The following is a 24,637-nucleotide window of genomic DNA, read 5'->3' as shown; positions in this document are numbered from 1 at the left end:
ACTATGGCCCCATCTGCAGGTTCTACCATCCTCGCAAATTTTCCAAGTGTAGTATTATGGAATACAAGGAGTTCCTACAAAGAGGCGGGGGAGCATGCCTGTTCAACAGGCCGACTAAGGTAAGACTTTCTTATTCTAGTAGGACCAAGTTTAGTCAGTTCCCATTAGTATTGGTTACCGCCCTGTCAGAAACTTTATTGAATCTCAGCCACTCAGGTTCACTCAAGATACAAGGACCCTTACCTCGGAAACTTTCCTCATGCTTTACCAATCTGGATGGGGTCATCTTAAATGACACCCCCTCCCCCCACGCCTTCATGTTCCCATCATTGCAATCTTTTCCTCGTTGTACAGTGAGTTGTTAGTAATATGGGGCGGGATTCTCCGACCCCCCGACAGGCCGGAGAATCGCCGGGGGTGGCGTAAATCCCACCCCGCCGCTCCAAGGCCAGCTGCCTAACTCTCCGATGCCGGTTTTCGGACGGGGGCTGGGATCACGTCGCGCCGGTCGAGCGCCGTTGGCAGCGGACCACCCGGCAATTCTCCGGGACCCGATAGGCCGAGTGGCCACCCGTTTTCGGCCAGTCCCGCCGGCGTGAAATGGACATGGTCCATCCCAGCGGGACCTGGCTAGTCGGCCGTCTAGCGGGGTCCTCAGGGAGGTGCGGGGGGACCTGGCCCCGGGGGGACTTCCACGGTGACCTGGCCCGCGATCGGGGCCCACCGATCTGCGCATGCGCCAGAACACGCTGGCAGTCCTGTGCATGCGCCAACTCGCGCCGGCCGGCAGCCGCCCTTCGCCGCCGGTTGGAGCGGTGCCAACCACTCTAGCGCCGGCCTAGCCCCCGGAAGTGCGGAGGATTCCGCAACTTCCGGGCGCCCTGACGCCGGAGTGGTTCACGCCGCTCCTGGCGCTGGTACGGGCCGCCCTGCCAATTGCGGGAGAATCCCACCCATGTTTTATGCTGCTCTGCAATTCCACCTCTTTCCCTGAACCATAAATACCACAACTAAATTTTCTCTAGGCTTTTTGTTCTGATTTTTGTGGGAGGCTAATTCTTTTTTTGGGGGTGGGGGGGTCAATCCATGTGACAGGCGGGACAGGGAGCAGCTAGCTGCCTCACTGACAGGACCTCAAGGCCCTTCCTGGCACAAAGGCGAAAGAAACCCCAATGTAATCTTCAGTTCCAACGGGGGCCAATAATGATTAAATTAGAGCAACAGATGTGCTCTGGGGATTGGTTACCTTGCTTCTGGCAAATTCTACAACCTTAGCTCTCAGATTGACAAGTATTCTGCTGAGGCCTCTTGAGGGTGTTGAGGCTGGAATGTCCTTGCTTACACAGGAACAACCCCCTCCCAGACAGGCCCTAAAATGTAAACTGGAGATCTAATCCGCCTCTGAGCAAAGGCAAATGGCAGAACCAAACACGGAGTGAGGTCCTGTGGAATTGGATGTTGGATTCCACCTTCCAGGCTTGTTGAACGACCATCAGCCCCACTCTGCCTGGGCCCAAGTCAGTACCACAGGCCCAGTATCTCTTCTTACTTCTGACCAGTGTGACAATCGCCCTCTCTCTCTGTTTCTTTACCAGTTGTTTGAGACCACAGAATGTGGAAATGGATACGTGGAATCTGGGGAAGAATGCGACTGTGGATTGCGAGTGGTAAGCTTGGAGCACTAACCGTGCTTACATTTTCCCCTGCTTCTTGAGGCCTGCCCAGTGCTACCGTTGCCATGGTTTCCCCTTGGATTGAGAGCAAGTGAATTGGCCAGGCCAGTGATTAGCCATTGCCGCAGTGGTTTTGTTATGGGTAGTAACCTGGCAGAGGATTCAATATTCCTTGTCAGATCCCCAAATTGATGCTTCTCAATTCAACAAGTGAGAGGCCAGGGATAAGGGAGCCAGGGTTTAAACCTTATTCTGACCTATGAAGATAGGAGATCTGCTGCAGGGAATCTTGAACATCTTACAAGTCTAATAGTGACCAAGTGCCCTGACATTTCACTGCTATCATTTGGTCTGCTGCCCAGCTAGGTTAAATGGGAGAGTCTTACTCCAGGTGGTGCTGACAGGCTTATATTTGCAACAGGCCACAATTGATTGTCAGGCAACCACGGTAATTTGAACATTATGGGCATGATTTTCCGGCCGTTCCGACCAGCAGGATCTTTCGGCCCCACTGATGGCGACCTCTCACCATGGGTTCCCTGGTGGTGGAGGGTGCGAACAATGGCCATTGCCCAGTGGCGGGCCATCTCTGCTGCTGTATGACCCACCGCAAGGGAAGGGGGGCGTTGCGTCGAATCCCGCCGCATATAAAAATATATATTCAAGGCTGAGTTAGACACATTCTTGATTAACAGTGGAGCCAAGAGATATGAGGGCAGACAGAGAGGTAGAGTTGAGGCTACAATCAGATCAGCCATGAGCTGGTCCAGAATTTCTTAATTTGGCTGCAACTGCAGTTCTTCACTTTGCAATGGGGCTTCCCGCTACAAAGCACTTGGTCCACAGTGCATGACAATTGGCTGAGGATTTGAAAATATATCGAGGCAGCAGCTCTTAACAGGCTGCAGAGAATCATGGTCAAAAAAATGGGACATAAAGGTGCAAGAGAGCGCTTGACTCCTCTCTGATACTGGCGCGTCGGGCACCTTGCCGGAAGGTGTGGTCCATCCTAGAGCTTAGGAATACCCACCCGATGCCAGCCAAATGAAGGAACGCCAAGAAAGGAGTCCGTCTAGTCCTGGAGCTACCTGCCTGGCCTACCTCCTACTTGCCTGACAATGAGGAAGAAGTGTGTTGGGAACAATTACATCATTTGTGTGGTACAACTTGAAGCACTGCAATATCCTTGGCCCCATTGTGTACACTCCTCCAGTGTGTCAAAGTTAGCTGGCACACTCACCTTGCAGTTGGCAGATGTGGAACAGCAAACAGCTGTTCAGATTATCAGCCCAAGACCCACTTGTCCCATCAGGGCTTTTTTCAGTGAGGTAAACAGGAATGGGTTAGCCCTGGCATCCCAAGAACCAATCCTTCTCCTCGATCCAAAATTGTAGCCATCATTGCCTACGGCTAATTAATGGCTGCCCCCTTCACCATTGTCCTTGCTTATGCATGGCATCTTGGCAACCAGATGCCTCCTGAAGTATAATTGAGTGCAGTAGATTTGGTATGAAGATCCATCAAGCCCACCTTTACACCTTGCACCTGCCCAGAAGAAGCTTTGTTTTTATACATTCTTGAGATGTGGATGTCGCCAGAGAGATTGGCATTTATTGCACATTCCTAATTGTTGTTGGGGAGAGAAGGTGCTGAAAGACCATGTTAAAGTGTTGCAGTCCATGTGGTGTCATTACTTTAAAATAATTACTGTTCTTCACGGGATGTGGGCATCGTTGGCTGTGCCAACATTTTTATCACCCATTCCTAATTGTCCTCAAGAAGGTGAGCCGCCTTCTTGAACCGCTGTAGTCCCTGTGGTGTAGGTACACCCACAGTGCTGTGGGGAGGGAGTTCCAGGATTTTGACCCAGCGACAGTGAAGAAACAGTGATATATTCTCAAGTCAGGATGGTGGGTTACTTGGAGGGGAACTTGCAGGTGGTGATGTTGCCATGTATCTGCTGCCCTTGTCCTTCTATGTGGTAGAGGTCATGGGTTTGGAAGGTGCTTTTGGCTAGGGAGTTCCAGGATTCTAATCCCGTGCCAATGAAGGAATGGTGATAAATGTCTCAGTCAGGATGGAGTGTGACTTGGAGGGGAATGTGGAAGTGATGGCATTCTCTTACTCCCATTGTCCTTCTTGGTGGGTGAGGCCACAGGTTCTGGAGGTGAGGATGTTCCCTCTTTGCAAATGTAATTTCAGCCTCTTGGTCAACATAGGGACACACTGTAGACCACCCGATGTGGCACGTATATTTGGGGTTAGCTTGGGGCACAGTTTCCCTGTGCCATCTGCTCATGATGAAAGAGTTGTTTCTGTAACACATGTCATTGCACAGTCTGGATAACGATCATGAATGGGAACCATGCCTGATTGCCTCTCCCTTGCCTCAAGATGTGGCAAATTTTAGTATGTTGCCTACAGCTCACAATGGAGGCTAGCCAAACCTGTGCAAACCGTCCGTCTGACATTCGAGGCCAGCACACCCTAAGCTGTATGCTGCTATCACCCGCTTGGCCATTTGTGGCACTCCTGTTCATATTATTCAAATGTGCAATGTCTTGTACAAGAAAGAAATGCGTTGATTGTCTAGTGAACTGATCCAGAGTTAATCCAGCTCACTTATCAGACCTGATAGAGCTTTTCAAAATTGTGATGTGATTTGAGAGAGTCAACGCAAAGATGTCTCCAATTTTAGGGTAATCCAAAACTAGGGACCATCAGTAAAGATTGCAATTAATAAATCCAGCCGGGAATTCCAGCTAACCTTGTATCTAGCGAACTGAGGGTGTGGAACGCAGAACCACATGGAGTCGCTGAGGTGAATATAGATGTATTTAAGGGGAATCGGGACAAACGCATGAGGGAGAAAGGAATGGAAGACTGAGGTGGAGTGGGAGGAGACTCATGGGAAACATAAACACCAGCATGGGCCAGTTGGGCTGAATGGCCTGTTTCTGGGATGTGAATTCTGTGTATGACTGATGGGTGACTTCCCCTTGTCTCTCTCTCTCCCTCCCCCACCCCAGGAATGCTTTGGGAGCTGTTGTAAGAAGTGTTCCCTTGCCAACGGTGCCCATTGCAGCGATGGACCTTGCTGCAATCACACTTGCCAGGTAATTCATGCCAATAATACTAGCTTCACCATAACTGTATGTGCCCTGTTTCCATGATCTCCATGGGATTAACGCCCGCTAACCAATTTGCCCAGAATTGCAGGGTGTGAGGGTGGGGGAAGCAGTGACAATGTAGCGGTTTAATGTTAGAGAGTTAACCAGGCGTGCTGTGAGCAATTGAGCTGTGCGGGTAGGAAGAGGAACCGCAATTCTGTTTAACAGTTTAACATTCATTTGCTCAAGTTCACCCGGTCCAACCCAACTCCTACACCATAACTACCGTTTCTTCGGCAATCACTCACTAATGAGTTTGACTGTCCACCTAAGAAACTCCGTGTTACTGGTCATGGGTTCTGTGGATTCTTGCGTGGCTGATGAGTCCGATTCTAGAGCCGCATCTTCGATCGCACACTTGGCAGGTGTTTCTGGGAGGTGGGGTCGGTCCTTGCACTGCAGATGGCGAGTATTCCTTTCTCAGGCTCCTTTTTTGGCCTCCTCATGCCATCGGGTATCCTCGAAGAATTATGCCCCTTCAATCAGGAGGTCCCTCCAAGTAGGTCTCTCCTGAACTTTATAAGGTTGTTCAACTCACTTATGGCAAAGTTTCCTCCCTGCCCCATTCCTCCAGGCGGTGGCAAGTCCAGTCAAGCTGCTGTCTGCCTTGGGGACAAGATAAACCTTTTTGAAGTGATTTTTAAAAGAATTCTCTTCAAAGGTCAGTAAGTAACTCAGTGATGTTATGTGTTTTTATACTCAGTTCATAAAGCGAGGGTATGATTGTCGAGATGCAGTGAATGATTGCGATATAGGGGAGTATTGTACGGGAGACTCTGGCCAGGTATGTATTGTCCATTCTGTTGAAGAGCCCAAAATTCAGTCGGAATGGAAGAATGATACATAGATACATAGAACATACAATGCAGAAGGAGGCCATTCGCCCCATCGAGTCTGCACCAACCCACTTAAGCCCTCACTTCCACCCTATCCCCATAACCCAATAATCCCTCCTAACCTTTTTCTTTTGGACACTAAGGGCAATTTAGCATGGCCAATCCATCTAACCTGCACATCCTTGGACTGTGGGAGGAAACCGGAGTACCCGGAGGAAACGCACGCAGACATGGGGAGAACGTGCAGACTGCACAGACAGTGACCCAGCGGGGAATTGAACCTGTAACTCTGGCGCTGTGAAGCCACAGTGCTAGCCACGTGTGCTACCGTGCTGATGGAGCTGACCATCCCCGTTTCCCTCCCCTCTACCCCACTCCCATCCCCATAACATCTTCCCTCATGGTTGACTGTTGACACTGTGGTGATATACATCACTGTAAGTACACAAAGGGTTAATGTACATACACTACCCCCTAGCTAGACACTAGCGGGAACACCAGAGACATGACACATAGACATTCAACCAATAGGTCAGTAAGATAGGGCACGACCAATGGGCAGTCACGATGCACACAGAGGTGACACTACCATAGGAGGACATTACATCAACCCATATAAAAGGGCACATCACACATGCTCAGTCTCTTTCCAGTGGAGACTCTCAGTGAGTACAGACACAGGGTTGATTGAGCATCACTCCCAGCACGTGGATTGTAGCAGACTGGTTTGTCAGTCTGAGTAGCTATAGAAGGATTAACAGTAGTGTTGAATCCAAGTAGGAGAATTGTCAATAGTTTTAATAAAGGTGTTAAAGCTATCTCCAAGTCTGAACCTTCCTTTGTCAGAGTGCACATCAAGGAAGCAGCTTATGCTACGTCAAGAGCATAACAAAACATGGTTCCAGGAGTGAACTGTTTCAATCCAGACAGTTAAAACTCAGCAAACAGTGACAACCAGCAACAACACCCAGGCAAGATGATGTTCGAGATTCCGGTCCCACAGCAGCTCAGGTACCAAGGCAATCTCAGTGAAAACTGGTGTTGGTTCAGGCAGAGATTCGAGATCTACCTGGTAGCGTCCGACCTAGATGGCGTGGCGGATGCAGAGAAAATAAAGCTTCTACTTACCATCGCGGGTCAAGAAGCAGCTGAAATCTTCCAGACCTTCAAATACTCAGGGGCAAAACAAGAGCGATTTCCAGGCAGTCCTGGACAAATTCCAAGAATTCTGCAAGGAACATACAAGAAGAAAAGGTAAAAGAGGCGCCAAAACTCACCACGCGGTAGGCTTGCAGCAACGAACGGCAGTTTTGAATTGCAGCCATCTTGGAAAAGGTGCTGCGCATGTGCAGTTGTGCGAAGAGCGCACAGAACGGGAAGATCCGTGAAGGTGCGAGGGGCAAGGTGAACCTGAAATGTCTCTGGAAGGGGAGCATCAAGAAATCTCAGCTGACTCAAGTGAACCTGACGTAGTGCGTAGGAAGCGATTGCGCATGCGCAGATCGCTGTTCCTTTACTTGGGGCCTTGTTCTCAATTGCGCATGCAATTCGAATGCTAGTGATTTGAAACAAACCTGTTGGTCTTTAACCTGGTGTTGTAAGACTTCTTACTGTGCTCACCCCAGCCCAACGCCAGCATCTCCACATTATGGAGAGAGAAGCAGAGTTAATGTTTCGAGTCCATATGACTCTTATTCAGAGCTGAAGAAGGATAGAAATGTGATGGATTTTATAGTTGGAGAGGGGGATGGAGAAGGTGGAGCCGAATAGTAGGTCAGGGATAGGTCGAAGCTAAGGAGAGAGCGATAAAGGTGTCCTGGACACAAGACAAAAGGAGTGTTAATGGTGGCATTAAGGACTAATAGTGGCACAAAGATAAGATAGCAGAATGTGTTAACAGGAGAATAAGGTCAGTGCTAAAGGAAGAAAATAAAAACGGGGTCAGGATGAAGGGGAAAGGTCACAGTCTAAAGTTGTTGAACTCAATGTTGAGCCTGGGAGGCTTTAACGCTGAGTGAGATGAAGTGGTGTGCCTGCAGTTTGCAGTGGGCTTCACTGGAGCATTGCAACAGGCCAAGGACAGACATGTGGACATGAGAGCGAGACACTGAGTTGAAATGAGAAGGTTTGGGTCATATTTGCATACTGAGCGAAGGTGTTCTGCAAAGAGTTTAGTCTCTCCAATGTGGAGGGGGCCGCATTGGGAGCAGCTAATTTAGTGGACCAAATTGAAGGAGTTGCAAGTGAAACATTGCTTCATCTGAAAGGAGTGATTGTGGCTTTGAACACGGAGGAGGGAAGAGGTAAAGAGGCAGGAGTGGTACCTTCTGAGATTGCGTGGGAAGGTGCCATGGGAAGAGATTAAAGGGTGGGGAAGTTGGAGGTGTGGACTAGGGTATCCCTGCAGATTGCGGATGGGAGCGGAGGGGAAGATGTGTACCTGCAAGGCCATTTCAGCAGCATCTGGCCCCAACAGGTTCCCATTTCCTCTCGGCTCTTGCAGCCGGAAGATTTTAAAAAAGACTGCATCAATCCAAAAGGAGCCATTTTGGAATGGAGGCTAGTGGTTTAGGTGAAGCCTGAGGCCTTTCAAAAGGCCACTAGGGTCAAAACAGTGGAGATTGGAATCCAGGGAAACCTGGCTCCACCTTACATTCTCTTCCATTCACTGATCATCCACGCCAGCGATCATTTTAGGGGAAGTGTCCCCACCAGAAGCAACATTTAACCATGAATGTTCCAAACAAAATGACCTTTCCTTTTTCGATCAATGCAGTGTGGCAGTCGGACAATCTAAAGCTGAGCAATACTGCTAAGCCAGATGAGCCCGGAGATTGGAGTGGTGTAGTGCTGTGGAAAAGGAGTGCACTATTTAGCCTCTGGAGCTTGATCTTCCATTCAATGAAACTATATTGGATCTGATCTGTATCCTAACATCACCAACTCACCGTGGTTCCATATCTCTTGACCAGCAAAACTCTACTCATCTCACTCGTGAAATTCTTAATAGGCCCGCGGCTTTTTTTTTTGAGGGAGAGAGAGGTTTTGAGGTTTCCCCCACCCTTTGTGTGAAGAAATACTTCAACTATGATCCCTGAACAACCTGTCATTGCCGCATCAATGTGCATGGCTTCTAACTGTCCCCTGCCTTGCAAGCTACTTGTTTTTTAAAAATTGCTCAAATGGAAGATCTTAGCAGGAGGACCTTTCCCCGCATGGACCACAGCAGTTCCAGAAGATTGCTGACTGCCTGCTCTTCAGGGTAACCAGGCAGTAAATGTCGGCCTTGAACAACACTCAAAGCCTGATGCATTTTTCATTTAAAAAAATAGTGGCAACAGCAATTTATATCCTATTATTACCGAAAAGGTACCCAGCATAGGAGGTGTATCTTTGGTTTCCTGATTAATTTGACCTCCTGAGCCCAATTGGTCGAGATATATTTTGCGCAAGAGGATATATTGGGTGGCATGGTAGCACAGTGGTTATTTTTAATAAAGTTTTATAATCTTTATTGTCACAAGTAAAGATTGGGCAGCACGGCAGCACAAGTGATTAGCACTGTGGCTTCACAGCACCAGGGTCCAGGTTTGATTCCCTGCTGGGTCACTGTCTGTGCGGAGTCTGCACGTTCTCCCCGTGTCTGCGTGGGTTTCCTCTGGGTGCTCTGGTTTCCTCCCACAGTCCAAGGACGTGCAGGTTAGATGGATTGGCCAGGATAAATTGCCCTTAGTGACTAAAAATGTTAGGAGGGGTTATTGGGTTACGGGGATAGGGTGGAAGTGAGGGCTTAAGTGGGTCGGTGCAGATCCGATGGGCCGAATGGCCTCCTGCACTGTATGTTCTATGTTCTAAGTAGGCTTGCATTAACACTGCAATGAAGTTACTGTGAAAAGCCCCAAGTCGCCACACTCCAATGCCTGTTCGGGTACACAGAGCAAGAATTCAGAATGTCCAAATTACCTAATAGCACATCTTTCGGGACTTCTGGGAGGAAACTGGAGCACCCGAAGGAAACCCACGCAGACACGGGGAGAACATGCAGACTCTACACAGACAGTGACCCAACCGGGTCACTGAATTGAACCTGGGACCTGGAGCTGCGAAGCACCAGTGCTGACCACTTTGCTACCGTGCTGTCCATAGGACAGCGGGGGCAGGTAACACAGTAGTTAGCACTGTTGCTTCACAGCACCAGGGTCCTGGGTTCGATTCCTGCTTTGGTTATTGTCTGTGCGGAGTCTGCACGTTCTCCCCGTGTCTGCGTGGATTTCCTCCGGTTGCTCCTGTTTCCTCCCACAAATCCCGAAAGACATGCTTGTTAGGTGAATTGGACATTCTGAATTCTCCCTCTGTGTACCCGAACAGGCGCTGGAGTGTGGCGACCAGGGGATTTTCACAGTAACTTCATTGCAGTGTCAATGTAAACCTGCTTGTGACAATAATAAAGATTATTATTATAGTTTTATAAACTCAGGCTCCTAACAGGATGTGTTGCCATGGGACCTCACATACAGGGATGATCCATGTAGTCATTTTGCTTGATGTTAACCCGCATGTGCCATTGCAGAGGGAATAGCCTTTGGTTGGGGTCTGCGAAGGAGGCCAGTCAATTAGTCCTGAATTATTAGAAAAGGGATGTTGAGGAACTGGAGAGGGTGCGGAGAAAATTTACACGGATGATAGCGGAAATACGGGAGTGGGGAGAAAGTATTGACAGGCTGGGTCACACCGCCCTTGAAAAAGGAAGGCTGAGAGTTGACCAATAAGATGTACAATTCCGAAAGGTTTCATGAGGGTCGATGCAGTGAGAATGTTTATTCTTGTAGGGAAGGGCAGAGGTCATCATTATGAGACAGTCACCAAGAAATACAACAGGGAATTCAGAAGAAACTGCTTTAACCAGAGGGAGGTGAGAATGTGGGATTCGCCACCACAGGGAGAGCTGAAGTGAATAGTGGGGATGTAGTGTTGAAGAGGAAGCTAAATATACACATGAGGGAGATAAGAATAGATTGTTTTGATGATAGGTTTAGATGAAAGAAGGCAGATAGCTCAGGTGAGGCATCATGGACTGGTTAGACCGAATGGCCATTTTCTGTACATGTGCCCTCTGTCATCAATTTTCATTGTGTTTATCATGGGTTTTCTTTTCCCAGTGCCCACCCAACCTTCACAAGCAGGATGGATATAGCTGTGACCTCAGCCAGGTAGGTGCCATTTAGCATTCATCCAGGCTCTTGTCGGCATGTTTTATGGAATGAGGGTTGACCCTTGTCCTCAGTGGCCCAGAGGCAAAGTTGACCATGGATCTTTATCACCTTGCAGGGACGATGCTTCAATGGAGAATGCAAAACAAGGCACAACCAGTGCAAACTGATCTGGGGCTCAAGTAAGTGAAGCATGTTCCCTGTGTTACCATCCCCAAAGAGCAGTAATGGGCAACCTAGGCTGGTGAGTGGGCCGCATGAATGAAATTGGGCATCTGCATTAATCACAACCCCAGGAATAAGATTAATTACATGCCAAATATTTCAGAACCAGTTACAGAAAATGTTTAAATAAACATTCATTTATTAATAAAACTGTCATCAACTCCAAATGGAGAAAAACAAGTGTAATATTTACGCTTATATTATTAATGTGACATCTGGTTGGATCTGTGCTCCACAGGTTTCCTCAGATTAGGGGCACGATTTAATGGTCTCGTCAGGCCCGACTTGGTGATGCGACGAGGCCGTTGAATCTCGCAAGAGGACTTGCGAGGCTCAAAATGCCTCTCGTGATTTAACAACATTGCGCAGGACGTCACAATCTGGATATCGCCCACATTTACATGAGCTATTGTCTGCTCCATATTCTACAGGGGCCGGTAACTGGGAGACCTGACCTCACCACGGCACTGTTTAGCACTGGTCCACACAAACGTGGATCAGGCATAACGGCACATGAGGGTCTTCCAGGCCATTACAAATCCCTGGGTGGTCGAGCTTTGGGCAGGATGGTACCCTGGCACTCCTGCTGACATCCAGGCACCTTGGCATTTACAGCCTGGCACCTTGGCATTTACAGCCTGGCAGCTTGGCATTTACAGCCTGGCACCTTGGCACTGCCACCTGGAAACCTTGGCATTGCACCCTGTTACTGCCTGGGTGCCACTGCCAGGCTTGCAGGGGCAATGCTAGGGTGCCACACTGGCAGTGCCAAGGTGCCCAGGTGTCAGGTTGCCCATGCCAGGAATTTGCCTTGCGGGTGGGGGGCTCGAGGATGCCCTACGAGGTACGTTGCGTGCGGGGGGGGGAGGGTCTGGATGCCATGGTGGGGTGCCTGAGGGGGGGGGGCGAAAGATTGGGGTGGCATTTAGAAATGGCCTGATCTGCGAATATTCTTCCTGAGCTCGTCAGTGCAGGAAGTGAGGTGAGTGCAGCCTCGACGGGAGTTAAATAGCACCATGTTAAAGCGTCAAGAAACTCTCCGCTAAATGCGCCCCAAACAGGAATCTGTTTTTGTTCCGTTAAATCGCACCCATGACTCAGTAATGTGAAGACACTTCATAATTCAGTACATTTGATCAGTTCCTCTTGGTGTTTAAACCTAGAAAATAAAATATCCGAAGATTTGATGAAGTATTCTTTAAATAATTTCCAATCTGAGTTTGGCTTTCCATTTTTTGGTAGTAACCAAGCAACAGGAGAGTTAGCCAAATGTCACTGCGTTGTTCTCATTTAATGCCTGTCTGACTGGCAGCCTCTGCGTTTTCATGGCTTCCTTCAGGTTTGAAAGCTGCAAAGCACCTTGGACCGAAATGTTGCCCTGTGCGAGGGATGGCATGTTACATACTGCCTGTTACCATTGTTTTTTGGGGGGACTGCTATCGCCTCGTTACAAATTAAGCACAATGGTCTCCCTTTCTGTTGAGTAACAAAATATTTCAGCTCCCAACTCTTTTACCATTCTGCCCTATTCACCCATTTTCCTATTTTTGCTACTTCTTCCTCTGTATTTTTTGATTTTGCATGTGATTCTCATAATAAATGAGTAATGATCCCGTGGATCTGACCATCTGAAATGTTAGTGGTGTTTCTGTCCGCAGCTGCGTTTGCATGCTGGATTTTGACATGAATGTGCACTAAAAATAAGGAATGAGGAATTAATGATATGTTAATTTTATTGTTAAGATGCACAGGTGAAGAGCATTGTTTAATTACTTTGGGCGCATATAATTAAGGAGTATTGTTTAGTTTATTGATGTTTTTTGTTCTCACCAACTTTTTCTCTGGCCAAGGGAGTCCATGTTGCATGTCTATGTCGACTGCTAAAGGTTGCAGCCCCGGTTTTTAAAGGGGCTGCTCCTCAACCTTTGGTTGCACTTCAGCCCATATCCGGTGTGGAAGGAGGAGGGGAGGGAGGAGGATTTCCTCATAAGCCTGCTCCTGGACTTGGCCAATTTGGCCACTAACAGTTCCAGGCAGTGGGCAATCGAGGGGGTTGCCGCCCCGACTGTTTGCCCCTCTACCGTGGCTATGGTGACGGCCGGGTGGCCTCGAAGAGGGAGCACACTGTGTCCACCGGCACGCTTCAGGCCCTCTGCAACCAGTGGGCTTTGTGGGGGCTGGGGTGCAACATCACCCCAGGAATGGCATTTTGGTTTAATTAGTTATGTTTCTTTGAGGTTTTGTTTTAGTTACAGTTCCCCACCAGGGGCCGTCACCCCCTTTCATTAGTTTAATTTATTGATATTTTGGGGGGGTTATATTAAAAGAGAATATAATTAGGGAACAGCTGTGGCACTGGGTGGGAGAGGAGTGATGAGAATGAAATAAGTTAGTAAACTCTCAGAAAAAAAACTGGGTCTTAGATTTGACTTTACCAACAAACTCTGATTCTATTAACAATTATGGCTAATGGACTGTTAGCCCTAATATCAGGGAAGTTACCTTCCAATTGTCTAAAGTGCTGGTTAGGCTCCAGATGGATTATTGCATTCAGTTATGGCCTCCACACCTCAGGAAAGACATACTGGCCTTGAAGGGGGTGCAGTGTTGATTGGCCAGAGTGATACAGAGGTCCAAAGGATTAAATAATGTGGACAGGTTGCACAGACTAAGCTTCCTTTGAGTATGCAGGTTTATGAGGTGATCTAATTGAGGTGTTTAAGATAACGATAGTTATCTTTCCTCTGGTGGATTAAGTCCAGCACCAAGGGACTTAACCTGAATGGCCTACTTCTGTGCCATAATGGATGAATGGCCTAAATTTTGTGGAGCCACAGAAGCTGGGCTAAAATGGCAGGGAAAGTGTCAAGTGGTGTCCCCAATGTTGTCCTGCTGTCTTGCCATGTTGCCAGGGGCAGTAAAGGCAGATCATCCTGGAGTCCAATTGAACCACTGAAGGGGTGAGTTAAGGCCCTTTCCCTGCCTTCTCTGATATGTTTCCTGTGGCAAGGCTCCTCTGCCATGTGGGGACAGGCTCTCTAAATCCTGGTAATCCAGAGGGGATGGTCCCTCCTATCAGAGAGCTCCATTTCCACCCCTGTCCTCAGTGATTACCCGCCTCTCCATCCCCAACTTTGCGGGGGCCTGCCTGCTCTGGGGGCTCTCCCGTACCCCACTTAACCTGCTTGTTAGAGTGCCTGGCCATTGATCATCCTCCAGCTGCAGCCCCAGCAGGGCTGCCGAGCTGCTGGCCTTCTGATTGGACTCTTGTGGGGAGGGCTACCATCTTTAATAGGTTTAGAGGCTCGGAGGCAGCCACTTAAATGGTAAAATGCAGTCCTGGGTGCCACCACCCACTGAAAGGGGAGGGGTGCAAAAAACTTCGACCTATAACTTTATGTATGGATATGTGGTTTTTGACAGCTTTTCTCATCCTCAGAGGCCAGCAGTTCAGACAAGTTCTGCTACGAGAAGCTTAACACTGAAGGTACCGAGAAAGGGAACTGTGGAAAGGATGGTAATAAATGGCTGCAGTGCAGTAAACAGTAAGTAGCAACTGGTTAGTAATGAAGAGAGCATTTGGCCCCATTGAGTTCAGGTAAAGCGGCTGCACAAAGGCAAACCTCTGAGATGGTGGATTCTCTGCAGATTGCCCTTTGGCCAATGGCTGTGCTGAATATAAGCAGCAGCAATTGCATCATATGTCCTTATTGTGTTCCTTGGGCAATACTTTTACGAGGTATGGTCCCCAGTGTGGAACTTTACTAGGTGGCACCTTTGGTTGGGTGGAGGTCCCTGCCTCTGAGCCAGAAACTCCGGGTTCAAGTCCTATACCAAGAATTAATGGCCAAGGAAGGTGTGTTGATAACGCGGCAAACAGGTTGTGTGTCAACCTGTAAAAATTCCTCCAAACATGCCAGAGGCTGATGGTGAGTAGGGCAGCACGGTAGCACAGTGGCTAGCACAGTTGTTGCTTCACAGCTCCAGGGTTCCAGGTTCGATTCCGGCTTGGGTCACTGTCTGTGCGGAGTCTGCACGTTCTCCCCGTGCCTGCGTGAGTTTCTTCCGGGTGCTCCGGTTTCCTCCCACAGCCCAAAGAGGGTATGTGGATTAGCCATAGTGTCCAAAGACGTTGGATGGGGTTACGGGGATAGGGTGGAGGGCTTACGTGGGGTGCTCTTTCCAAGGGCCGGTGCAGACTTGATGGGCCAAATGGCCTCCTTCTGCACTGTAAATTCAATGGACTATGGAGAGACTCCTGGTCAGCCACGCTTAATGTGGAGTGGCTCCCCTCAAGCTATAATCCCCTGGCGACAGGCTAGCGATCTGTTCTGGGAATTACTTAGGAAACAGACAAAAGTCTACCTTAGTGCACTACTGGGTGTGGGAAGGGAAATGGAATTGGACCTTTGATTGGGAATAGGACTCCAGTCTTGTAGGGCTGATCATGTGACCTATATGGCTCCCTTAACCGGCTCTGCACGGGGCGTTGCGGTGTCGCACTTACACGGGGAAGTTTCTTAGGCCTCGTTTTTCCTGTGATGTACACCCCATCGGCAGGCACCCAACTGGTCACAGTGAGTGGAAAAACAAACAGAAAAGGCTGAGTAGGCCTGGCAGCATCTGTGGAGAGAAACCAATCTAACGTTTTAGGCTGATGATCTTTCAAGCGATCATGTAGAGCGAGTGTTTATGGGCAGGATTTGGGGTCAATTGGGTGGTGGGGAGGGGGCAGGGTGTCCCAGAGACCAAGTGGAAAATTTCATTCGGCCTCTGTCAATAGGCCCTGATAGGCCTTTAAAAGCCCGTAATTGGCAATCAGCAGTGCAACTTTATGCACTCTGCAGTCTCCTTGCTTGCCTTATCGAGGCCAAAACAAATCGCCCTTGGTCTCAGCATCTTATACCTGGATTGTCAAACACTTGGCACAAGCTTGGGAGATGGTGGCGCAGTGATAATGCCACTGGACTAGTAACCCAGAGGCCTGGCTTCATGTCCAGGGGACACGGATTCACAACCCACCACGGGCAGCTGGTAGAATTTAAATTCAGTTCATAAAATCTGGAATTGAAAACTAATCTCAGTAACAGGGCCATGAAAACCTATCATCACTTGTTGTAAAAACACACCTGATTCACTAACGTCGTCCAGGGAAGGAAATCTGCTGTCCTTACCCAGTCTGGCCTACATGTGACTCCAAACCCCACAGCAATGTGGTTGATTCTTTACTGCCCCAATTAGCAGTTAGGGATGGACAATAAAAGTTGGTCTTGCCAGTGATACCCGCAAGACCTCTCATTTCCCACTCAATGGATTTGGCTCTCGAATAGCTTTCACCAGCAGTCATATTCTATCCAAAGTTTCTGGATACAGTTGATGCCCAAACAGCACATCCCCTGCACAACCTCCTTACCTAAGGTTCACATCCATCGTGATGACACCGGACCCTAGAGACCCTGACCTCTGTAACGGTTTCGTTGGCTCTGGCTAAACTGAAGCAGCAGCAGTGGTCTTGTCTGATCCACAATCTCTGGTCTCCCTCTCTTCAAATTTCTAACCTTTTTTAACTGTACCACAGAGTAACACGGTTACAGCTCTATTCTCAGAGCCTTCTCCCTGCTTCTTCACCAGCGTCTGTTTTGAACTGCAGTTTCTTTGTTTTTTTTGTTCATGGGATGTGGGCATTGCTAGCTGGGCCAGCATTTGTTGCCCATCCCTAATTGCCCTTGAACTGAGTAGCTTGCAGAGAGGGCATTCAAGAGTCACCCTTATTGCTGTGGGTCTGGAGTCACATGTAGGCCTGACCAGGTTTTTTTCCCTGAAGAGAAATAGTGAACCAAATGGGTTTTTACAACAATCAACAATGGTTTCATGGTCATCATTAGACTTTTAATTCCAGATTTTTATTGAAATCAAGTTCCACCGTCTGCTGTGGATTTGAACCTGGGTCTCTGACGACTAATCCATTGTCAGCCCTACTACATCACTGCCTCACCCCTATCCTTCAGCTGCCTATTTACCTTTGCTTCAGCTCCACAGTAATCTAGCTCACATGTACATTTAAAAGAATAAAAATGCTTGCAAGAATGTTAAGCTACTCCCTTTCAGGATATTTGCTAGTTTCACATTTGAATCATAAGGATCAACTCTCAAATAGAAAATACAAGCTTTTCGCAAAAGTCATCTAAGTACACCTGGAGTGCTGTTATGGAGGACGTTTCAGGATTTTGACCCAGTGACTGAAGGAATGGAAATAGTGGGCGCGATTCTCTGGCCGTGTTGCCCTCGAGAGAGAGATCACAACGCGGCGGGTGAATCCCTGGTGAAGCCTCCCGCAGGACACCCAGCAGCATCCGCGCCTTACGGGATCATAGAATTCATAGAATTTACAGTGCAGAAGGAGGCCATTCGGCCCATCGAGTCTGCACCGGCTCTTGGAAAGAGCACCCTACCCAAGGTCAACACCTCCACCCTATCCTCATAACCCAGTAACCCCACCCAACACTAAGGGCAATTTTGGACACTAAGGGCAATTTTATCATGGCCAATCCACCTAACCTGCACATCTTTGGACTGTGGGAGAAAACCGGAGCACCCGGAGGAAACCGACGCAGACACAGGGAGGATGTGCAGACTCCGCACAGACAGTGACCCAAGCCGGAATCGAACCTGGGACCCTGGAGCTGTGAAGCAATTGTGCTATCCACAATGCTACCGTGCTGCCCATTGGGATGCACCCAAGCCCCGCGACGTGTCGGAATCGGAACTCCGCCCAAAAGGGGCGTGGCCAAATGGCGCTCTCGCTTGAGCGAAATGAGGTCAGTGAATAGCGGGAGAGGCTGAAAACGAGAACCACGCCGGGCGCCAAACGGATTGAGATGCAACCGGTACGCTTCCGTAGGCAAAATCGGGATCTAGCCGTAGCGTGGCGAGAAACCAATTATCACCACTTGAGCCCTATTTCCAGATACTTAATGGGAGCTAACCCATATCCAACTGCCTCCCGTCATTCACCAGCCTCCCCAGCAAGTGGTCACGCTGGCATCGATTAATACTCCTTTTTAAAAATGTGAACCCGGTGAAAGGGCTTCTGTGGGGAGCCGACGATGTGAGTAGCCATCTTTGCTCACAGGCAAAGAGCCCGGGGGCGCTGGGCCTGCCACCCCAGTGTTCAGCGGGGCTGGGAGACCCTTGGCTGGGAGGGGGAACCTTTGGAGGGGTGGGCTGCCATGGGAAGAGGGGGGGAGATCCTGGGGGGGGGGGGGGGGGGGGGGGGGGAGATCCTGGGGGGTGGCAACTGCACACGGCATCAGCATGCCAACCCCTGGATCGTGTGTACCCTTTCTGGGGGCAACCCCAGCCACTGCTCGTCTGCTCCACCGACCACCCATAATCCCCAAAGACTGCTGAGGCCTCTGGCCATGCGGCTGAAGGCTATTGCTAATAGGGAACTGGCAGTCGTGGTTAAGTGGGCACTTTATGCAACCCAAGTGGATTCCCAAGGGTGGGTGGGCCATGTAGTATGTGGGAGCCATTGCCTAGCATCCCAGTCAGACTGTGATGCATGGACACTGTGCTTGAGCGCTGCAGGAGGCAACACCACACATACAGCAGCCAACGTCCGAACACCCAGGGGATGGGACACCACTCCGGGGACATGTCCACGGCCGGAGGGTGGGTGATTGCCACGGGGAGGGAGAGATGCCTGGAGAGATGGGCCAAGAATTCGGAGGTCGGCCCACATTGCGGGAGAAAGTGAGAGGCTTCATATTGGTTGTACTCAAGTGTTTTTAATGTGTCACAGGTGTCATACAGTCCCCACTCCCGATGATGCCGTCCCACTCTTCCCCTCACCCCCAACTGCCCCCCCCCCTCCCTCAGTGATCCTTGATAAGCCTGGCCTTCCTAGCTCTACCGCTACGTTTAGGTGTCTCCCCAGGATGACATCTGAGGTGGTCCCAACCAGCTGCCTACCTCGCCTCGTGGCTTTTGATGCCCCTGGCGGGCATTCTCTGGGGGCTCAGGGGCCGGAGGGCCCCAGTACATTTGTCAACGGCACATGCACAGCCATGTCGCCCTGTCCTGCCTCTGACACTGAGAGGCGGCCTCATCAGAGGGAAGGAACACGGGGAGCTGGTGGCCACCGACACCACTGCATGGGACGGGTCCGGGTTGGCCCTCTCCCAGTCAGTGCCCATAGGGCCGTGGGATTCACCTTGGGATCGAGGGGTAGCTGGTTCAAGCCCCAGCTCTTTAAGTGCTGCTCAACCTTGTTAGCGGGGAGCTAGCAAGCGCAGGCAATCCTGGCGAATAGGCTGGCGAGCCTTCATTTGCGGCTTGAAGCCCGTGGGACCTCGTTAAGTGAGCCAATTAACGTTGAAAAGTGTTGCCGGGTTCACTGTACCGAGCGCCAGGAAGCTCGCGGCAGTTCCCGCTCGCTACCACACTTCGAAACCTTTCCGGAGAATTACCCCCTTTGTCTCATCTTCCGAATTGTTTGTTAAAAAGAATCAATAAATAAGCCATGGAATCCTGCATCACTTGCATACATTGCACCTTGCAAGTGTTTACCTGGACATGCGGCCATTTTGTGATCACAAAGGTGTTTAATTTTATGCAGCTGCTGTTTTGTGAAGATTCACCTCAATAACCCAAGATTCTCTCATTTTGTTTGAAAATTTCACCTGTAAAGCTGGTGTGTCTTGTAGCTCTACTAACCTGGAGGCTCAGGCATGTAATCATATCTAACTTCAGTCAAGAGTTCTTCCAAGAGGTGGTGTTAATCAACCTTTTTATTTGTGGGTTGCTGTGGCAGTGACACAGTCAGGTCCCCTGGACTGTCACTCAATGGGAATGCAATGTTATTGTAGAAATTTCTCGAGCGTAAACGTGCATCCAGTTGTCAGAAGTCTCGATCGCATTGTCTTCATCAAAGACCATTTTTCTCTCTTTTCTTGTCCTACCCTTCTCCTTTCCGTCTGTTGCACCCTTCCTGACTTTTCCCCACTTGCCCTCCGACTTCCTCTGTGCCAGTGATGTTTTCTGTGGCTATCTTCTCTGCACTGGCGTTAGTCGAGTCCCACGAATTGGCCGCCTCCTCGGTGAGATCACCCCCACATCCTTTTACCACCAGGGCAAGTTGGTGGACTGTAGGTAGGAGAACAGCGTTCTGACATTTCCTGCTTCACAAAATTTGGTAATTGTTTGTTGTTTTGAGTGCATGAGCTAGATTGGTGTTAATGCGAGTCTTTAAATATCTGCTGGGCTACCTTTTATGCTTCTTGCAATTGAACTTTGAAACTCCGACCATAACAGTGCAGTGTAAAATCTGCAGTTGTCTATTTGTGTAACATGACAGTTCTGCATCTAGAACTTTTTGTTTCTAGTGTGGAGGTTTGTGTGCGTATCCACACTCCTGTGTATAAGTAGTCCCTTGATAGTACAGAACTCAAATATTGCATTTAAAAGAAACATGCCGTCATATCTTTTCATTTTGCATTAATCACGTGAGATGAAAGAATGCCAGAGTTCAAAGGTAACAATAGCTTTTAATGCTTGAGAAAATGGCACTAATTGATTGGCAAGTTGACTCTGATTCCTTGAGGTGGAGAATGCACTACGGAACTATTGTCCTCCATAGAATCATAGAATCGACAGTGCAGAAGGAGGCCATTGGGGCCATCGAGTACCACCGGCCGTTGGAAAGACCACCCCACTTAAGCCTACACCTCCACCCTATCCCCGTAACCCAGTAACCCCACCTAACCTTTTTGGACAATTCAGCATGGCCAATCCACCTACCCTGCACATCTTTGGACTGTGGGAGGAAATCGGAGCACCCGGAGGAAAACCACGCATACACTGGGAGAACGTGCAGACTCCGCACCGACAGTGACCGAAGCCGGGAATTGAACCTTGGAACCTGGAGCTGTGAAGTGACTGTGATAACCACCGTGCTCTTGTGCCACCCATGCTTTTGTTCAATTCAAAAAGGCGCAATGTCTGGACATGTTCCTTTTGCCTACAGAGGGCAGGTTCCTGTATATGAATACTTTCACTTTTAGCCATCATAATTGAGCCCGTTTTATTCTGCATTTTCCCAGTGCAGGTCGGTTGGTATGGTCAGGTCTTTGCCTGGTGAGAACAGTTGCGTGAAAGTGCTGTTTGATCTGACCCGCCGGTTGGGACATACAGCCTACATATCTGGCATTGCACTTGCACTGAAATTCTTATACCACGTAATTCTTACACACCTTAATGCACTCCGCCTGTGCTCAAATTCACCGTTGAAATAGAGCAATCTAACAAGCAATCTTTCCTTGACCATGATAGTTGAGAAATCTCCTAATTGATTCTCTACGACGGTCCTGATGAGTGCAAGATGAAAAGCTTTGACAGCATGTCGCTTTTTTCAGTAATACTCGACTTCTATGTATATGTGCGAAAGTGTATAATGTTTGTGTATTTGTTTGCATGTATGATATGGATCTATACTGTGGATGTCTCTATAAATGCATGTGCAATTTTTTATTTTCTCCCCAGGCAAGATTGCTGCTATGTGCCAACTCTTAAAACTCTTCATGTTTCAATGCCCATCTCCACCTTGGGCTTGGCTCATCTATTGCCGAATCCCTGATCAATGCTTTTGTTACATAGGGAAGGCGGTGGCGCGGTGGCATTGTTGCTGAATTAGTAATCCAGAGACCCAGGATAATACTCTGGGGTCCAGGAGACCACAGCAGGTGGTGGAATTTAAACTCAATAAAAATAGGGAAATAAAAGTCTAATGATAACCATGAAACCTTTTGCCGATTGTCATAAAAACGCATCTGGTTCACTAATGTACTTTAGGGAAGGAAATCTGCCATCCTTACCTGGTCTGGCCTACATGTGATTCCAGAACCACATCAACGTGGTTGACGCGATGGGCAACAAATGCTGGCCCTGCCTGTGATGCCCACATCCCATGAACGAATAAAGAAAAAAAAAATCCAGACTTGACTATATTGGTGTTCTCCCAGCTGACCTCTCACCTTCAGGCCACCTAAAGTTTTGGCTCGTTCCAAATTCTGCTGCCCGTACCCTAACTACACCAAGTCCTGTTCACCTATCATTCTGTGCTCACTGATCTGTCCTGGCTCCTGATCCCTGCCTGTAGCCTGCTCCAGCCCTACAACCCTACAGGATCTCTACCTTCCTCCTGTTCTGGCTGTTTGTACATTCATCACTTCCTTTGCTCCACCTTTGGTGGCCATACCTTACACTGTCTGGCCATAAGCTCTGAAATCCTCTCCTTAACCTCTCTTATCCTTAAACATGATCCTGAGAATATTCATCTGTGACCAGGCCCTCAAAATCTACGACCGCCTGTCCTAATAACTCCCGATGTGGCTTCATCAAATTGTCTGATAATGCTGATGTCAAGGATCTTCGAACATTTGGCCATGCAAAAGGTGCTATATAAGAGCACGTTCTTGTTGAACAGTCGTCTCCTGCTTAATAATATAATAATTGTTATTGTCACAAGTAGGCTTACATTGCAATGAAGTTACTGTGAAAAGCCCCTTCAGATTGTGACTGGATTGTGCTTCATGGGCTTTGGGCTTTTTTGCTATCCTGTAGTTTCCTGTCTTTCAGTGGTAGTCACATCATCATGAATGACGGGACAGACCTAGGATACGTTGAGGATGGAACACCCTGTGGACCATCCATGATGTGCATGGATCGTAGGTGCCAGCCCATTAATTCCTTCAACATCAGCAACTGTTCGAGTGGATCGATGGCAAAGATATGCTCCGGCCATGGGGTGAGTGTGTGGGCGTGTTGTGTGCACACATCCGTGTGCCGGCGTGTTCTTGTCAGTGTGCGTTGCATGTGTACGTGCGTCAGCGCGTGTGTGGGTGTTTGTGTACGTGTGTATCTACAAATTCGGGAACAAAGTGTTCACCCATCAATCATTGTATCGTTGCCAGATGTTTGTCAGGAACACAACCTTCATGAGTCTCGGCCGTGACTCGGTTGGTAGTGCGCTCAGTTTCCAAGTCAGAAACTCGTGGGCTCTAGTCCCACTCCACAGAATCTGTGCTAACACTCCCGCGCAGCGCAGTCCTGAGACCCCACCTGCCACCTCAGCTCAGTTTTCACACCATTCTTCTGAAGAAGAGCAGGGGAGTTCTCATATTCTGCCCCTCAAGCAACGTTATTAAACACAGATTATTTAGTCTTAATTTCATTGCTGTCTGTCGGAGCGTACAGTGGAGAGTTTCAGTGCTGTCTGTCGGAGCGTACATTGGAGAGATTCAGTGCAGTCTGTCGGAGCGTACAGTGGAGAGTTTCAGTGCTGTCTGTCGGAGTGTACAGTGGAGAGTTTCAGTGCTGTCTGTCGGAGCGTACAGTGGAGAGTTTCAGTGCTGTCTGTCGGAGCGTACAGTGGAGAGTTTCAGTGCTGTCTGTCGGAGCGTACAGTGGAGAGTTTCAGTGCTGTCTGTCGGAGCGTACAGTGGAGAGTTTCAGTGCTGTCTGTCGGAGCGTACAGTGGAGAGTTTCAGTGCTGTCTGTCGGAGCGTACAGTGGAGAGTTTCAGTGCTGTCTGTCGGAGCGTACAGTGGAGAGTTTCAGTGCTGTCTGTCGGAGCGTACAGTGGAGAGTTTCAGTGCTGTCTGTCGGAGCGTACAGTGGAGAGATTTGCGGCCACATTTCCCTGTATAGCACTTTAAAGGTCACTTCATTGGCCGTAAAGTGCTTTGGGATGTCTTGGGGTTGTGAAAGGTGCTATATAAATGCAGGCTCTTTTCTTTTTCTGACAATCTTCTGATGAAATGATAGCAGCTGTTCAGGCGACCCTCTCTCTCTCTCCCCCCCCCCCCCCCCCCCCCCCCACCCTCACCCCACCACCACCACCACCACCACCAATCCCTCCTGAAAGAAACTCTGAGCGAATATGGGTTAAAGCAGATCTGTATCTTGGGATATGGGAATCATATTAGGTGAATACTTTAAGTGTGGGTTATCTAACCAATGGATTCGGTGGTGGGTATGCAGATATCAACAGGGAAAGAAAAGTAGAGGTACAGGACATGGTCAAGATTCTGAAAGAACTTCCTGTGGCGGCTATGAGTCGCACATTTGGTGGCTCCCGCTAGGGTCGGACTTTTGGACCTTTTCCCCCGATGTTTTTACCGGACTTGATTTGAAAAATTGATGACAGAGGCAATTGTGTACTGAATTCCCACATGGGTGCATGGAGAGGAGGACTAGAAGTGCTCGCAAAGGCAGAAACAGATGGACAGAGAAGGCTTGGGCTGAAGCTGCAGTGGGAAAAAGCATGGCGGAGGACCGGACCTCTGGTTTGTCGACCCAGCGGTCAACGGAGCAGTTGATGCAAGTTATCCAGGAAAGCTTCGCCAAGCAGAAGCAAGGGTGGAGTGATGGAGATTTGGGCAGCCAAGAATAAAGGAGTTCTCCTTCTACTCACGCGTGCATAAAGTCTACTCCCGGATTGATTTCTTTATTCAGACAGGGCT

At 49.0% G+C, this 24,637-nt stretch overlaps 1 protein-coding gene across 4 annotated transcripts in view; it reads left to right on the top strand.

The window, feature by feature from the left end:
• The window catches only part of LOC140395135 (disintegrin and metalloproteinase domain-containing protein 23-like), a 256,264-nt gene that overhangs the window by 191,365 nt on the left and 40,262 nt on the right, over window positions 1-24,637 (top strand). For 3 of the 4 annotated variants that reach the window (XM_072482614.1, XM_072482622.1, XM_072482605.1), the window contains exons 15-23: window positions 20-119; window positions 1,596-1,667; window positions 4,703-4,789; window positions 5,547-5,627; window positions 10,839-10,889; window positions 11,008-11,071; window positions 14,554-14,659; window positions 20,148-20,267; window positions 22,752-22,920. In XM_072482614.1, the coding sequence (XP_072338715.1) occupies window positions 20-119; window positions 1,596-1,667; window positions 4,703-4,789; window positions 5,547-5,627; window positions 10,839-10,889; window positions 11,008-11,071; window positions 14,554-14,659; window positions 20,148-20,267; window positions 22,752-22,920 (850 nt within the window). The remainder of the gene's footprint in view (window positions 1-19; window positions 120-1,595; window positions 1,668-4,702; window positions 4,790-5,546; window positions 5,628-10,838; window positions 10,890-11,007; window positions 11,072-14,553; window positions 14,660-20,147; window positions 20,268-22,751; window positions 22,921-24,637) is intronic. The other variant, XM_072482631.1, reaches the window with a different exon arrangement.

The sequence above is a fragment of the Scyliorhinus torazame genome, chromosome 2 (assembly GCF_047496885.1).
Source record: "Scyliorhinus torazame isolate Kashiwa2021f chromosome 2, sScyTor2.1, whole genome shotgun sequence".
NCBI classification, from domain to species: Eukaryota; Metazoa; Chordata; class Chondrichthyes; order Carcharhiniformes; family Scyliorhinidae; genus Scyliorhinus; species Scyliorhinus torazame.
This window is presented reverse-complemented; position numbering and strand designations above follow the sequence as displayed.